Source organism: Anolis carolinensis, chromosome 1 (assembly GCF_035594765.1).
Source record: "Anolis carolinensis isolate JA03-04 chromosome 1, rAnoCar3.1.pri, whole genome shotgun sequence".
Classification (NCBI taxonomy): domain Eukaryota; kingdom Metazoa; phylum Chordata; class Lepidosauria; order Squamata; family Dactyloidae; genus Anolis; species Anolis carolinensis.
In genome coordinates, this window is record NC_085841.1 from 164483766 (window position 1) to 164501567 (window position 17802).

Below are 17802 nucleotides of genomic sequence, written 5' to 3' on the forward strand. Positions count from 1 at the left end.
TGATCCCACCCCTGTTTTATGGGAGTTCCATTCTAGGGGATTCTCCCTAGCTTTTCCCCATTTCTGGTCTGTATTCTTGTTTTCCAACTCTTAAAGATCACAGATCTATCTGTAACTGAGGAAAAACCATGTAAATAGTGGTAACTGTGTAGAAATAGTCAATTTCTCACTTTCCTAGCTTCACCCTGCTCCTCATTTCTACATGCTTCTCTGTTTTGGAGCACACACTACTCCAAATGCAATATTCCAAACTCCTTAGTAGATCAAAACATGCAAGTGCCTGGAAGAAAAGAAGTACAGTACAAATGAACAATTTTTTGTCCATTTTTAGAACAGATTCAAGTGGACAAAATCTATCAGCCTTCTCCAAAACTGTTGTCATCCATATATGTTGGAACTAAATTATAAATCTCATTACCACAATGGGTTACTTCCTATGGATGATGGGACTTGCAATCAAACACATTCAGAGGCCAGACTGGAGAAGGCTGACACACACCTCAGCATATTGTTGTAAACATTTGAGGGAGATATCTTCCGCATAAGAAGCCCATATGGTTTGGGCCTCTTTTTCCTTTGGTTGCAGGTAGTGTTTTGCTGCAATGCCGCTTGCTTCCATCGATTTCCCAAAAGCCAAGAGAATTTGTGACTGCTAAAATGAGAGTTATTAACCACTGTAGGGTTTCGACCCCTGTTCTGTGTTGCCAATATTTAATTTTCAAAGAACAGCAAAGAAGAACTTGGGAGAGATCAATGTCTGAGATATTATTTTGGCAGAAAAACTGTGTGTATCTGGAATGCTTGGGGAATGGATGCTGAAGGGGCGCAAGGTATTGCAAGGAAAGTATTTCCCCCCTCCCTTCCAGAGTTACTCAAATACCTTGGTCATGAAGCACCTCTGTTCCTGATCTGTTTATCCCTGGTTCTTTTTGCATATTATCAGGTCAGGCAGAGGGGGCATTTATTTTATGTGGGGACTTCCCCGTGTGCTTTCTGACTCCCCTTGCGCCTGTCAAAAGCATATCGCTTGTAGATTGCCTTTGCCAATAATGCAAACCAGGTGCTTCCCCTTGTTTGAGTTTAACAACATCCAACTTGTACAGCTGGCTCTGAATACAGTAAATCCCGGTGAGATGGCTGATGGTTGGGGTGGTCTTGAGGGATCAAGCTGTTTGATTAATGCACAGGGCTTGCCATTTGGCCTGTGTTTTGTTTAGCACCTTGCACAAGGAGGGCAGTGTAACTCTTAAAATATTAGGTGGACAACTAATGGGTTTGACTTGCCAGTCCTGGGCTACCACTACAGAAAGGAGGCTATTCATGTCTTGAACTTCTCAGTGGGGAAAACTTGGGGCATCTCTCAACAAAGAAGTGGGGCTCTTTTGCCCCTCTAGTCCCCTCACTTTCAAGATGCTAGCTACCCGAAGTTGGTGTGGCCAATGGTAAAGAATTATTTGGGCTGTAGTCCAAAACATTTGGAGGCTCTAACATGAATGTACATGATCTGGAGATGATTGATTCAGATTCCTGAGGGCAAACATAACAACACTGGCCAGCTATGTATGCGCATGTAGATATACATACACATTGGCACCCATAGGTAAGAAAGCTGCTTTTCTATGGTACAATCCTCCGACACTGTGATAGATGATTCAACGAATAAAGCAATTATAAGACCAGCCAATGCTAAGAGTATGGATCTTCCTCTCCTCCTGGCCAGAATTCTTTGTCATAGTAGAATGGCAGTGGGTGTTTGGCTACTCTTACATGTTTAAATGGCTTTGTGCACTGTGTACATATTTTGTGGGAAGCAAGTGGTAGTGGTGCATGTGTCTAATGTCTATATGTTAGTGTGAATGGGAGGGAGACTTTTGTGAAGTCATAGAATATAGAACATCACAGCTTTGTCTCCATGTCATTCACTCTGGGTTAAACTTCCATTATATACCTCAGCTTTCATGCTAAAGACCTCACTGAACCAAAAATGCATTTGCTTGAGTGTGGAAGGCCATGGAGAACATAGTCTACTTTAGCTGTGAGTTCCAGAGTATGGGAAAATTCACCAAGAAGTCTGTCTCTGTCTTGCGTAGATCACTAGGGTCACATCTGTACCAAAATATGGCGAATTTTGAAAAAATTCTTCAATAAGACTATTAGAAATTCAAATGGAGGTGTGTTTAGATATTGCCTTTAATAATAATAATAATAATAATAATAATAATAACAATAATAATAATAAATTTCTACCCACCACCATCTCCTAAAAGGGACTCAGGGTGGCTTACAAAGCACTCATAATGTCACAATACATACAGTGCAATAAATACAGATACATCAATATCAAAGCAAAACATAATTCACATCATCAATACATAACAATTCAAATGACCTTTCAAATGACCTCCAACTGTCTGCCTGACTGAAACACCAAAATAATGTTCTTATGGTACCAATTGCTGGGAAACCAAAATATGGTTTTGCTGTACAGTATTAAAATCATTTGCCAGCACTGTCAGTTTTGCATGTGTGCACCCTCCCAATGCCCAGCCTGCATGCCAATTGGCCATGCTGGCTAGGGCAAATATGGGAATGGTAGTTCAAAAACAACTTTCCCCAAACTATATCATATTTCAATGCCACCATTGAGGCAGTTCTTAGCATAAGATAAAAACCTGGCACTTCTCAGAAGGGTTTGGGAATCACTATCAGTTAATGAATATCTCAGCTAACACCGCTTAAAGGTTCAGCGAGGAATGTGTTTGCTCATAAATGTACCAACTGTCAAAAAGAGAAGCTAGTTTTGGGAGAGGATTGCATCAAGTTCACATATTTTCACTTGCCCAGAACCGGGAATAACTCCAGCACACAGACTTTTGATGAGATAGATGCTGACGTGTATATTTTCATGTAAGCCAAAGAACCTTGAAAATTGCATCTTGCGTCCCTTTCGCATTGAGTAAAATGCAACTGCCAGTGGTGGCAATAATTAGGAGCATTAAACAATCCCACTTTGAGGGGACAGGAGAGCTTTATGCCTGTCTCAAAAACCTGTAGCCAGGAAGTCCCACTAAGCAAGCAACTTGATCTGCTCCCAGGCCACCACTCCCAGAAGGCTACTTTCAGGTTGGTAAGGCTTGCCAGGTTCCTTGTTTGGCATGTCATGTTGAATCCTCCCTGCTGCTCCAGACTAATGTTTGTTCCATGCAATAAATGCACTGTTGTTACTGTTTTCCTGTCCACGATCCAGGTCTCTTCCTTCCAGATGGCACACCTGTCCAAGGATCACATCATGTTTTCCATCCAAACAGCAGCATTTTGATGCAAAACAAGCCCCTGTAAAAATATGCAAATGGGTCTTGTAACATCTTAGAGACGAACTGAGAAAATAAATGTTGATGGCATACACTTTTGTAGACTAAGCCTGCTTCCTCAGAGGCATGCCCCAGTAAAGATCCACTTTCCAACCCAGCACTTAGCATGCTTTTCATGAAATGGAATTGTGTGGCTTTTGAACAACATCATTGGGCAGTGTTTTTGTGACATCATTGGTAACTTCTGCAAAGGCTCTCTTTTATTATTTTGATGTCCAGCTACCTAGTAATGCTTCCCCATTTTGTGGACCTTTAGCTTTTCCAGTAGTTATTTTAAATGTCACACTCACGCAGAATTTATTCCTGGTGGTTCAATCAAGGTGGAAAAGATACAGCTTGGCCTTGGCTAGCCAGCTGGCAAGCCAGACCCCAGTCTTTGCACTGTATTTTATGGATCTCCTTTCCCAAGCTTGGGAAAACGTTTATTTTCTGAACTGTGGCCAGAGATCCTGCTGGTTGAAAAAAAAAATCTGAGAGCTGTCATCCAAAAAACCTTTTCAAGCTCTTTTTCTTTCTTCTCTATATCTTCTCCAACCATTTAGTCTTGCTGTGTTCATGAGGCCTACACATTCATTAGGCTTTTCCCTTTATTTATTTTTAAAAGCTATTGAATTTTTAGACATGTTGACTTTTTAAAAACTATAGATACTATTAGTATGTTGAAAATGGAATGCAATCTGCATGTGCCCAGGGAAATTCTTCTTTAATTCTAGGCAGATAAGAAGCGAGATATTGAAGGTTCTTGGTGGGGACAGTATTGTGAACATTAAAAATCTCCCTATGAATATTGGATTGTACCTTGCAGGTCTAAAATGGGGCCAATGTCTTCTCAATTGTATAATCACATTTATATCTGTATTATGTGTGCATCATAAATTGGGTTTGCCTTATGGTTTGTGGTTTGCCTCACTGCTTCTGTTATCTGGAACTATCTGCTAAGTTTGTATATAATTCCTGCTTTCTGCTTGTGGCATACTTGAGGCTAGATTATGTTGATCCTGTTGGAACACACCATTTGAGCTGCTGGAATCCATTCATAGCCTGATATAGTGAGAGAGATATATATAGGAGTGTCCCTGCTATTCATTAGAGAAGTACAGTATTCTGAGGGCATGCAAGCTGCACAAGCTTACAGCACAATACTTTGCACACACAGTTGATGAGGAAAACGGTGATGTATACCGACTATCAGAAAGGACTCATTTAACTATTATGTTAAATTATCCGCAGCTATGATTTTGTTTTAAATGCCATGATTCCATCCTAATGGATTTGGGGATCTGCAGTTTAAGGAGAGGTCTTCAGAATCCACAGCTAGAGAGTTTTTTTTTTAGAACTTACAGTTCCCAGGAGTCCATTGAATGCCGCCATGGCAGTTAAAGTGAGATCAAAGTGCTATAAATGTGTTTCTTGAAAGGAGCCAAGATGACAGTTCTCTGATCATTCCTCTTGATTACACGATCCTCAACAAGTAAAAGCACAATATTATTACTGGTGATTTTGCAGCAGAACCTTATCTATAACAAATATACAAAAGACTGTCAAGTATGGTCAGATAATATCATTAGAAGGGATCTTGTATATGTGTATCGGGGCTGGTTCTGTGTCAGTGGTTCTCAACCTATGGGTCCCCAGGTGTTTTGGCCCACAACTCCCAGAAATCCCAGCCAGTTTACCAGCTGTTAAGAATTCTGGGAGTTGGAGGCCAAATCATCTGGGGACCCACAGGTTGAGAACCACTATTCTATGTCATTTGCTAGTCAGGTAACTCCCTCAGTGGCAGATGAAAGGAGGTGGCAGCAAGTTGTTGGAAGAAAACTCTGTGTCCATCTATCCTGCTTTGCTCTATCACCTGCCATGCTCCCTTCAAATGTGGTGGAGAACACTCTCCCATTGCCAGTACTGAAACAAAAAGACTAAACTGCCATTCCCGACAGCTTTTGGTTATGGATAGGGTGCTATCTTGTTCTTTGCAAATGCATCTGGTGGGGATACACATTTTTCTGTATCTGTTTGTGTTTATCACCTTCATTGATCAAAAGAATTCCCATAACTCAAGGTCTGGACTCTCTTCCCCAGTAGTCAGAGCAAGAAGGAGGAATTTCAAGGTGACAGCACTTCCTTGAAATGCATGTCTGTATATATTTTCCTCATTTATTAGACTAGGTGTTCGTATTTGGATGGCATACTTTGGACTTTGTTGTAGCTCAACCATTGTTTTTTTTTGGTGATGATCCCTTTCACACAATGCCATGTACATTCTGCTGGAAGTCTGTCTCCACCCTTGTGATTGCCCGATCCCTATCTCCCAGTGTTCCAGTCTCCTATCTTTGTGTAATTAGTCTCTCCTACCTCTGTGTTGGCATGTCGGTAGGAAAGTGACATCAGGAGACGGGATTCCCCTCATTCCCCTGCTTTCTCTTGCCATTCCCAAGCTGGATGTTTTCTTTTTCCTTTATATTTATTTTTTATATTTATCTTAATATTTATCTTTTTATGTTTTTAACTGCCTGAATTGTACAATTGTAGTAAAAATGAAAATAAATTAAGGAACAGCAGTAGTGTGGGAAGGCAAGCTTACAAGGGTGTGTGGAAGTATGATTGTGGGACCGTGAATTGGTGAATTGTGTAAAAAAAGAGAAGCGTGATAATGCAACTGTGGAATAGTGAGTTTGTGTGATAAAGTCCTTTGTGCAACTGTAGTTGATGCTGAATGATCTCACCAGAGGTTGTCATTTGTAATATTGCCCTTCTAACATCATCAGGCCCTGTTTCCTGTGGCATCACAATGGGCCATTGCTAGGTCCCAAGTTTTAGCCTGAAAATCTCAGGGCCTGGGATAGTCATGACCTGGCAACCCTATGTACCAATGTGCTTAGATAGAAAGAATGACATATCCAGTGGTTAGTCCTAGCTATTAGATATGTAGAAGTCACATTAAAATGATGCAACTAGTTTCCATTGATTCAGTGGCTTTACTCTAATTGCCATTAACAAATGGATTTAGGCCAGGATTTGAGGTTATATGTGATGTCCTAGTGTGCATGTTGGGACTGGGTGTAAACAACTTATATTTCCAGTCCTTGTTCAGCTACTGGGTGGATATAGCCTAACAGATAATTTGCCTCACAGGATTTATTGACTTTACGAATTACGAGAGGAAAAAAATACTGCAAAGTTTTGGAAAAGGAAAAGAGGAGCTGGTGCATATAAACTGGAAATATAGTTATCTGCAACAATTAACTATTCCCCTCCAAAAAGTAGGAGAGACTTTGTATCTTTAACTTGGTTGGTAATCTGTGCATAGTTAGTTAAGCACTTGGTAGACAGTACCAAACTTCTGGAGAGAAGAACAACCTCCCACTGTGGCTGCATTGGATCTCTTGGGGGAGAATCCCATTACCTGTGTTCAGAGGAGGGGTCTGAGCCATGCTGCAGAACTGAATAAACAGTGTGACTTTTCAAATCCAATTTATTCTTACATGCTTTTCACTTTTTTAAAAAAATGGAGAGAGAAGAGAGAGAGAGAAATATTAACACAGTCATAAATAGGTACTTTGTCTATTGGGGAGAATTTCATGTAAAATTTTGGAACCGGCTTGGAGCTCTTCACATTAGACTATTCACATTCTGTCTGGCCAGTGTGAAGCTACACAATTAACTCTTTGCTGTTTTTGGACAAACACAGGGATTTGAAGACTCTCTCACACACACACTCTTACATGCACACACAGAAAATCCTGAAATGACCTTGAAAAATGATTGTGGAAATTCCATCCTCTTTAATAAAAAAGAGGGACCTTTGTTTCTTTCTTTGTTTCTTGTGCTTCTCCATCTTCTTCATATCAGTTTCAGAGCTGCGTATGTCACCGAGACCTTGTGTTTCTGCTTTTGCTATACATCTTATATGTTTAATTTGAGCTTTCTTCCCGCCTCCCCATTCTTTTAGTAAATTAAGTTTATTTTTTATCTGGAATTAATGTGCTGAATGGATTGGAATAAAGGACAGGAGAGCTGGTGTTGATGTAGAAAGGGAAGGAGGGAGGGAGCAATAGAGAAATATTTATTATTTGGTCCAAATACTTCTGTCTTTAGTTGTGTGAAAAAATCTGCAGCTCATGTTACCTAGCCAGCAAAAAACAAGAGGGGCCCATCTTTCCAGGCTGACACGGTTTCCCATCCCTGATCAAGGCAATCGTTCCTTGATCCATGCCATGAGACGGTGGAACAAGTCGAAAGGTGTTCTATCAGAATCTACTGTCTGATGTCCCAATCATCCAACCCCAGCAGAATGGAGGTGAGCAGTTTGGAAAGTAAACCATTCACAATGGCTGCCTTCCAACATTTTATCACTTGTTTTTGGCACTACTTAAGAAAGTCCCAGGAGAAATCTGGTGAACCTACCAATCCCCATAGAGTCCAGGCATTAATCAGTCCAAACAAATGCATTTTCATAACATTTTAAGTTCAGAAGAAGCTTTTCTTTTCCTATCCAAAGCTGTAGCTGTCTTCAAGTCATTTATCTTCAATTTGCCAATGCCACATATTTGGGCTGAAATTCTAGTAAACCCTATGCAGCATGGCCAATGGGTAGGAATGATGTGAATTGTAGTTGGATATATTTGGAAATGAGGTTCTTACAATTGATAGTAATTTGGGGTATCAGTTACTGGGTTCAATGATCTTCTATGTGTTTGTTGGTGCCCCCGCATCCTTTGAAAAGCAGGTCAAGAAGATCTCTAAACCTTCTAGATCCCGTTTTTCAGAAGGGCAGAAGAGAGGAGAGGACAGAAGCAAATCATTGTGCTTGGTGTAAAACGGATTTTAGCAGGAAACCAAAATTAGCAAGAAACCACAATTTCAGCTCTACATTTAAAAGACTGTAATGTCTGAGTGGTGTCAGATAATTGAAGTAATGCCCCTTCTCCATGTCAAATAATTGTGCATAATTAGTTGAACTTTAGAGAATGCAGCATGTGTCATGTTTTATGCAGTAACACAATACTGTTATTGTTTGCGGGACTTTGTATTAGTGAATTTATGATACTGAACAGAATGAGTATTCAGAGGAAACAATGGAGAGAGTATAATTGTATCTCAACGAAACTGCAATTTTAGAGAAGGCAGGGGGGATGGTGAAAAAGATCGAAAACTAAAGATCAATATGCTGTTATTGTCCTTTGGGAACATCAGTGTTTTCCTCTTAGTACCAAGGCAATGACTCTGGCTATATTTGTGGCTTCAGAACAGAAGACTGAACAAATTCCTAGTGCTACTTGGGCTGCTGGCACTTCCAAATACATTCTTGGTCCAAAGTGATAAAGTACAGCAAGTACTGGAATGACATCACTGTTTTGGATGTTGTTCCAGCTTTTACTGGGATCCATCACCTTCTCTTGTACTCCAGCATGCCCTTTTGCTTCTGTCCCATCTCATATTTTTGAATCCTGGCAGCTGGAGAGAGTTTTGACCCAATCGTCAACCTCTCCTTCCTGTTCAATTTCAGCCTCATCCCCTAAGTGCTTTTTACTTAGACTGCATTAACAAAGACTTTTCAAGGGAACATCATTGAATTTCACTTATCCAAAAGCACTCCAATCAATTATGTAGCAAGGCAACTCAAATTAGATTCCTTGCTGGCTCCAAATAGATTCAGAGACCATCAACAGAGATGAGAAATTGTGAAGTTGGATGACACTGCACATTGAAGTCCCAAGCAGCCTGTAAAGGTTGTGGCTGAGGTCCCACATTTTCACAGAAGACTCACTGACTCGGGAAAGCTGAGCCTAGGTATCTAGTGTGCCATGCTGAGACAGTAGCACTTTCCCCAGTGCCCCCACTGTTCTTGCTAGGAGAGCCTACAGAGAGTTGGGAGAGATAGTTGGAGTCAGCACACCAGACTCCTGTTTGTTTGTTTGTTTATTTGTTGTACTTATAACCCCCTCCCTTCTCACCCTGAAGGGGGACTCAGGGCGGCTTACAAACTATGTCAATAATTCAATGCCAGATTCAGACAATAATAATATCAGTAAAACACAATATTATAAAACTGTAAAAAGCATATCAATTAAAATAGTCTTTCAAATGATTTAAACGTATCAAATCTCAAAAGTATCAAAAGTATCAAAAGTCTAGCACCAACTGAGCTTTGTAAACATTGAACAAATTGCTTAAATACCCAGGTCTTAAGATTCTTCCTGAAGATTAAGAGCAAGGAGGCAGTTCTGATGTCACTGGGGAGGGAGTTCCACAGCTGTGGGGCCACCACTGAGAAGTCCCTGTCTCTCGTCCCCGCCAACCGCACCAGTGATGGGGGCAGGACCGAGAGCAGGGCCTCTCCAGAAAATCTTAACAATCACACCAGATCACAAAGGAAGATGTGTTCAGACAGGTAAGCTGGACTGGAACCGTTTAGGGATTTATAGGCTAAAGCCAGCACTTTGAATTGTGCTCGGAAGCAAATTGGCAGCCAATGGAGCAGATATAACAGTGGCATTGTACATTCCTGTACGCCGCTCCATTTAACAATCTGGCTGCTGCTCGTTGGACTACTTGAAGCTTCTGAACAGTCAGAGGCAACCCCATGTAAAGTGTGTTGCAGTAGTGTATGTGGGATGTAACTAGAGCATGTTGCTCACATTCTATGGGAGATGATTTTTCAGTTCACATGTACAAAAATACATAGAAAGCAAGAATAAGCAACTTTTTTGTTGGGGAAAATTCCAGGCACAACCTCCTACATTTCCAAGTATGGCTAGGAAACAACCCTACCAGAAAGCATGAATGCTATCAGTCCAGGTTGATAATACTGGACATTGTAGACCAACCATCTATAGGGCAGCATCCAGTTGGTCTATCCCTCCAAGTTCGGTGCTTTGATTGGCAGGTGCCTTTCTTGCTTGACAAAGCTCTTAACAAAGGACTGGACCTTGGACTTTCAGTGTGGATATTATCCATGATGCTTCATTGAGAAGTGAATATTTAACATTTGTGATGTCAAAATGCAGTTCTCTCAGACAACAGTTGTAATAACCTGGGGTTAGGGCCGAAGGAACACAGTAAAAAATGGAAAAAAATGCAAATAAAAAAGGTTCCTTTAAAAAAAAACCTGAGAGCACACCTCTCTCTATGCCCTCTGGTCCAATTATATGATCAACTTCCATAGAATTGTGCCAAAGGATCTATAAATCATAGAATCATAGAATTATACAGCTGGAAGAAACCAAAAGCCCCGTCCATCCCCACCCTGTCTGACATACAAGAGCATAATTTCAAAAGAAATACTGAAATACTCTCTAGGAAACTCTAGAGACTCCAGTGCAACCCTATAGCCCACTCCTGCTGGTAGTTAGGCTCGGGCTGTGGCGCAGGCTGGAGAGCAGCTGCAATGAATCACTGCAATGAATCACTCTGACCAGGAGGTCATGAGTTCGAGGCCCGCTCGGAGCCATGTTTGTCTTGTCTTTGTTCTATGTTAAAAGGCATTGAATGTTTGCCTATATGTGTAATGTAATCCGCCCTGAGTCCCCTTCGGGGTGAGAAGGGCGGAATATAAATGCTGTAAATAAATAGTTGACCACAGAATTATCCTGGAGAACTTGGAGAACATATCAATCAAATCCATGAATAATCAAATTCTCATAAGTTAAACCAGCCAATGTGGAGGACTGACTGTAGTAGCAAATTCAGTAGTAATTGATTTAGATCTCATCTTGGGTGCTGTGTTCTGAAGGTGGTTTCATTCCAGTATACATGGTACATCAGGACTTGCAAAAAAGCAGTGGGCCTCCATTGTTCAATGACGATACATCTGCTCCTGTTGTGCTACCAGCCATATAGCCCCCACCAAATGGTTGGTTGAAGATAGGCTCTGCAAGCAAGATTGGGAGAAGAAATGGCAGCCAATAAGGGTGCGCTACATTTCAACCCAGCCCTGAAAGAAATACTGCACTGGCGGTGGCCTCACAAATTTTATAATTGGCAAAGTGGACATTTGCCAAAACCATGAAAACAAAATAGTGATTAACCTTATTTCCAGACCTGGGAAAGAGACATCTTACAATATTTCTTGTTGATTTTAACCAAGATAATTTTATGTGCTTAAAAAGACATGAAGGAAATAATTGCTTTGGGGTTGGCTCGGTGGCTGAAAGGTAAAAACAGTGTTTTCAGTGTATCAAAGCAACTTGCTTTTATTTGTCTTTTTAAGTCAATAAAAGGGACCCTAAAAAGAGGAATGTTTAATTTTGGCAAACGAGTTTGCTTTGAAAGTGCAGAGACTTCCAAAACCCAGCTATATACTTGCAAGTAAAATAATTTTGGTAAAAGCAAGGCAAACTAACTGCCTAATAAGGGGCGGGCGGGCTATGTATTTATTTACATTCCTGGGTATTTATTGAATGCATTTATAGCTTACCTTTCATAGAGGACTGGATGGGTGGGGATAGGAGATAATAAACATTAAAGGCATTTGCGTGAACTCCAACTGCTGTTTATTCAATACTCCCATGGGGGAAATGGATTGCTAAAAAAGATGGCACAGATTTGCATATAATTTGCATATGCTAATTTATATATAATGGTGTAATTTTAGAAATAGTTACTATTATTCAGAACAGAGCTGAGGAAACTGTGATCTGCATGCAATCCATATAGGCTCAGTTTTTGGCCTCTCAAGGGCCAAATTTCATGTGACATTACTTCAGATTGCATTGGATGCGCTCCAGGGAAAAGATGCAGGAAAGAGAAATGTCCCCTTTGCAGTTGAAACTCTTTGTTTTAAATAGAGCTACAGCTTATCTCACAACAGAGGGAAGAAGAGAAACTGATTTGCTTTGAACTATGCATGAACACTTCCAAACCAGGTGGTAATGATCGTGTGAGCTAGCAAACCTGGAGATTGTAGTGTAGCCTCCAGTGGTATGAAAATCACACAAGTTTGGCTTGTAACTAAGATAAACTACCAAAAAAAGGCAAAGGAATTGATGTATCACTTCCATATAACAGGTATAATGATATGAGACTGTCTATAACCTCTCCCTGCTTTGGAAGGGTAGCAGCAGGGGTAGGAATCCTGCTGGGAAAAGCAGGAGAGAAAGCTGCAGCTTCATTGTTTTTGTTTTCTCAACAGGCAACAATATTTTTTATTTAGATAAGCCTTTGGCTTCTAAATTGGTTTGCTGACAGAAGGGGATCTTCACTGGTTGGCATTCCTGTCAATGTCTTTTTACTGACACATTTCTAACTGATTTGTTTGCTTTAATTGAGATTAGGGAAATGTATTCTATTATTGTTAGCACATTCTTGGGTGGAAAGGGGGAGACATAAATTAAAGCATGAAAAATAGGATAGATTTTAGATTTTTAGGGGTGTAATTTTGTGCAGGTGGCCCTATGAATTTCATAGGATTTTCTTAGGCAAGGAAAACTCAGTTGCTTCCTCTGAAATATAGTCTGCGTATCTTATTGGCAGTCTCCCACCTAAGTACTAATTAGGGCTCGCATAGCCATAATAGATCTTTTTCTGGACGGGACCAGGCTTGTATTATGGGAGGAGGAAACAAATTTTCAATTTTCCATATATATGGTAGATTGAAAATTTTGGTTCGTAACGCACTGCAATTTCTATTTCAAGAAGCACAAGTTGTAAGAACAGGAAGAATATAAAAACAGGATGCTCTGAAAAATTCAGTGGATAAGATACAGTCCATAACCACAAATCTTTCATCTGGAAGAGTCCCCTACAAATTTGCTGTCAAGACTTTCCCTAACTGAGGCTGGATTTTGTATGATCATAATCTCTCTAATATTTAGGTGGTCATAAGGAAACAGTCCGCACATTAAAGTCAGCTTTCCATATCCAGAGATTCTGCATCCACAGATTTAGAACTGTTAACCTGAAGGTTGGGTTGCTGACCTGAAGGTTGCCGGTTTGAATCCTGGGAAAGAGTGGATGAGCTCCCTCTGTCAGATCCAGTTCCTCATGCAGGGACATGAGAAAAACTCCCACAAGGATGGTAAAACATCAAAACAACAGGGCGTTCCCTGGGCAACGTCCTTGCAGACTGCCAATTCTCTCACACCAGAAGCTACCATAATGGATACCAAGGGTCCACTGTAACACATACCTTGAACAGTTAAGTACACTACAATAAGACTCCTGCAGGACCTATATATGTGGTTTAATTTATCCATGCCCTGGTGAAAATGGTCTCTAGGCATTTTTAAGATCCTCCAAGCAATTCTATGGTGCACTTGTCCTGGAAAGTACTACAGAGTTGCATTGAAGGGCTGAGTAAATTTCTAGAAAGAATTACTTTCTACAAAGCTCTTAATTCTATGGTATACTGAGACTGGAAGTGTGGTAATTTCATGGTGTTCAGTTGTATTCACAGTTTTATGTAACCTCAGTCGGACAGGGACTGTATCTCCTGTGGATGTGGAGTTTTTTCATTGATTAACATTAGACTTTTTCTGTGCTTTCTAACTTCACTTTTAATTGTTTTCTCTGTCTAGCCAACAATAAAGAAGCATACACGTTTCCCTGCAATTAAGGAATAAGTTTTATTCTGCAGGACTGGAACTTTATTGATAAAGAGTGAAATAAAGAGGTTGCTTAAAGTAATCTGAAAAAAAATAGCTATCCTTGGTTGTCTCTTACTCTTAAAATACTCACTATACCCCTAATCATAGTGGCTGTCTTTTCTTTTTCTTCAGTACAGTACTTGAATGATAATTCCCAAAAATTGCCATAGAAAAGAGAAAAAGTGCTGCACACACAACTGTTAGCTGGCTGGCCTCCTTCTGTAGTGTATAACCCAGGCTTAATGCCTAATTTTCTCATGTGTGGAACTTGGTATGAGGTCTTTTCAAGGTTTCTGATCAGAAACAATTTAACCCAGCAAGGAATAAGAGGAAAAGTGGATCCCTATTGCTGTATCTTGACAAAAAAGACTGGTGAAAAGGTGAACAAGCCAAAAGAATATATTTAGGAGTCATAAATATTCCTTTTCCTGGCAAGAATGGCTGTTTTTTTGTTTTGTTTTTTTGCATTGAGCAGAAAGTTAGTCCTAGGAGGCCCTTTCTAACTTTATAATTTGATGAAAATGATGAAACAATTCCTGCAGAGGCATTGCTGATAACTTGAATTTTGAGCAAGTAAATCCACCTAGTTCCTCAGGAATCCCAATTCTGACAAAAGACATTTTCTGTGGCCCAAAATTCCTTGGAAAACAAACAACATCAATGTGTTTTCAGTAGCTTTACCAGCAAAGTATACTTGACCTTCTGGCTGCTGTAGATAATTTTTGCTCTGTTGTGACCCAACGTTTAGGGGTCTAACTCGGATCAATGATCTGCAGAGACCCATTATACTTTAATTAATTTAATATAAAAAAACTTAAAACAGTACATGTGCAAAACAGTTATTTTAAGTGCTATGTATTTTTTCTGTCTGCAGTACACATCATGAATCTACCATTCAGTGTATGTCAAGTGTATGGTCAACCTTTCACATTAGCTGGGACTAGGGGTGCAGGACACCCATGAAAATAGAAAAACCACAAATGAAAAATAGTTTTTCTATCTCTCTAGGAATCCCAAGGTCATCCAGCATGATTGACTGGAAGCTGACCATAGAATTGCACTCTCTAGAGATTATTAGAGAAGCGCTCTCTCTACAAGTCCTCTAGTATGACTATAGTCAACATCTGGTGGAAGTTGACCACAGAGTTGCACTAGATGACCTAGCAATTCCTAAAGAGAACATTTTAATCAAAACTGCAAATAATCAAATCTGGAAATATCAAACCCACAAATGTGAAAGGCTCCTTGTTCTTGCGAGTTTATCAAGCATTTTTATGTTTACAAGAAGTGAATAATCAATACACATTCTATAAGGACTCCCCACCTCATCAGATGTGTGGTAGTAGGAGGAGGTGGTGTCTGCTTTGCCACAAGGTGTAGGGAATCCAGCGCCCCACACCTTGCATCGCCTGCCTTGCTGGGTGGGCGATCATATGGGGAGAAGCGTGGAGTGTGCGTGTTGCATGTGACTTTTCTCCATAGAATGGGCAATATGGGAAGCCTTCCGTGTTGCCTTGGTGGCAGTGGTGGCATGCTGATTCCATCCCTCTGCACCCACAGAGCTAGCACGACATTGTTTGATGGGAGTCAGCCGGCTCTGTGGGTGACCCGGGGCTAGACTGGTGCTTGCTGCCGAATCTACCCCTGAATGATGAGATCTCCAGTCTCATCAACATTAAACAAGAAAGTTATTTCAGTTTTTATTTTGAATTCACATGATGTAGATATTTGAGATCACTAATAATCGTTCCTATTATCATCACCAGCACCTTTTCATGTGTGCTTTAATTGCAACAATTTAAATCAGTTCCAGCTGCAGTTGCTTTTTGGGGAGTGTGACTTTTATCGCACCACAATCCCTCACTCTTCTTTATCTGCTCCCATGCTGATGGTGAAAAGTCAGAGCAGTGTAGTGTTTTTGGTGTTGGACAAGGACTATGGGAGCCAGATCAGTCATGGAACACCACTGGATGGCCTTGACCAAGCCGTATTTTCTCACCCCTATGAAAACATAGTATACTGTATGTTGGGTTTCAGTACTATAGTGGTTTTAGGCATATACTGAATGTCTTGGAATACAGATAAAGTGAGTATTGGGAGGCGGGGGCTGCACACAGTGGTAGTCTGTGGATCCAAAATGTTGCCTTAATTTATTATGCTTAATTTATTTTTGCTTCCCTCCCTTTTTTAAAAAAAAACCCAGATGTTTGTCGCTGAAGAAAATGTGGATTTTCGGATACATGTGGAAAACCAAACGCGAGCGCGGGATGACGTCAGCAGGAAGCAGCTCAGGCTCTATCAGCTGTACAGTAGGACAAGTGGGAAACATATCCAAGTGATGGGGAGAAGGATTAGTGCCAAAGGAGAAGATGGAGACAAATATGGTAAGAGGATTTACTATTTTCTGCCACCTTGGCTTTCTTTTTGTATGTGAATGTGTGAAGTTGGGTGGGCAGCGTAAGAGAGGAGTCCTAGAAAACCTAGAGATCTGTAGGGAGAAAATTTTAACCATTCATTAACTGTGACTAATCAAACTGCAAAAGTGTAACTGCAAATGTGGAGGGCTGACTTTACTTGCTCCCACACTTACAGGGAGCTTTGTTTTGCTAATGCTTTCTATCTTTCTGCCTGTGTGCTAAGAATTTTGGGATCTGTAGGGCTTGCTATGGTACTAAATAGACAAGGCTGTACATTGGGAGAAATCAATCTCAGCCTTAGTTTAACTTCAGAAGCATACTCTGCCTAGTTTAGATAAGTGCCCAAAATGGGACTGAGCCAGGAGACTCAGCACTTCGGAATATTGCTTCGATGTTCCTAACGCTGCTTCTGAGCGGTTCCAGGAAATCTCACAGTTTTTGGACATTAGACACAGTGATAAAAGGAAATTAGTTTATACAAATGATGCATCTTTGGCACATTGTTCTTTGTCATTTCAATAGGACTTGTAGTTTGGGCTTGCCCCCCCCCCCCCATTCTAGGCTCTAGTAAAGTGCAGAGCTCACTGAAGAATCGACAACTAGCATGTCATGTGTATGTTAGAGAAAATGATTGACCATTTAATGCAGTTTCAAGCTGGCATTGAAAAAAGTGGTTTTGCCGTGCAGTTGATTATATAGGAAATCCTAGAACCAGTTTGAGGCCCGGATAGTGAAGACACAGAGCACTGATGCACATCAAAGTCTTTCTTTCGCTTGCTTTTGTGTGGGTTTGTTGTTTGGCCATCAAAGTTTGGAGCTAGCTTTGAACTACAGAAGCATATTTCATTGTTGAACTGGTCATATGATCAGAACATTTCCCCCAATGTTTAGGTGTAATCCCTTTTTTGCAGTTTGAATCCATTGTTCTGTATCCTATTCTCTAAAGCACCAAAAAAACAAAAAACAAAAAAACAAACAAAAAAAACAATTGTGTTCAGTCTTCAATGTGACATCCTTTAAAATATTTGAACATGACTATCATGTGTCCTTTCAGCCTTCTTTACTCTAATCTAAACATACCCAGCTCCTTTAGCCATTCCTCATAGGTCTTGGTTTCCAGACCTTTCACTGTTTTGGTTAGTAGTTCAGTAATTTTCTACTACATACTAAAATAATTATTGATGTTTCAGTTCATTCCTTATATTTATACATTTTAAAGGGATTTTGCACAGGGGCAGTTCTTCAAATGAAATAAATTACAATAATGGTAAGATCTCTAAAATATTACAGATAGGCACCCATTTAAAAATAGACAAGGGCCTTAAAATAAATTAAGAGGAGGAGACCAGTTAAAATAAACATGTATGCATTTACTGAGAAGTTTAAATAAATATTCAAGTAGAAAAACCATCAGTGGCAGTAAACAAAGAT

The 17802-nt window shown here is 40.3% G+C and overlaps 1 protein-coding gene across 1 annotated transcript in view; it reads left to right on the forward strand.

Annotated features, from left to right (window-relative positions):
* fgf18 (fibroblast growth factor 18) overlaps nucleotides 1–17802 on the forward strand; it is a 148305-nt gene that overhangs the window by 52923 nt on the left and 77580 nt on the right. Inside the window, exon 3 of the mRNA XM_062958039.1 lies at nucleotides 16158–16338. Coding sequence (XP_062814109.1) covers nucleotides 16158–16338 — 181 coding nt within the window. The remainder of the gene's footprint in view (nucleotides 1–16157; nucleotides 16339–17802) is intronic.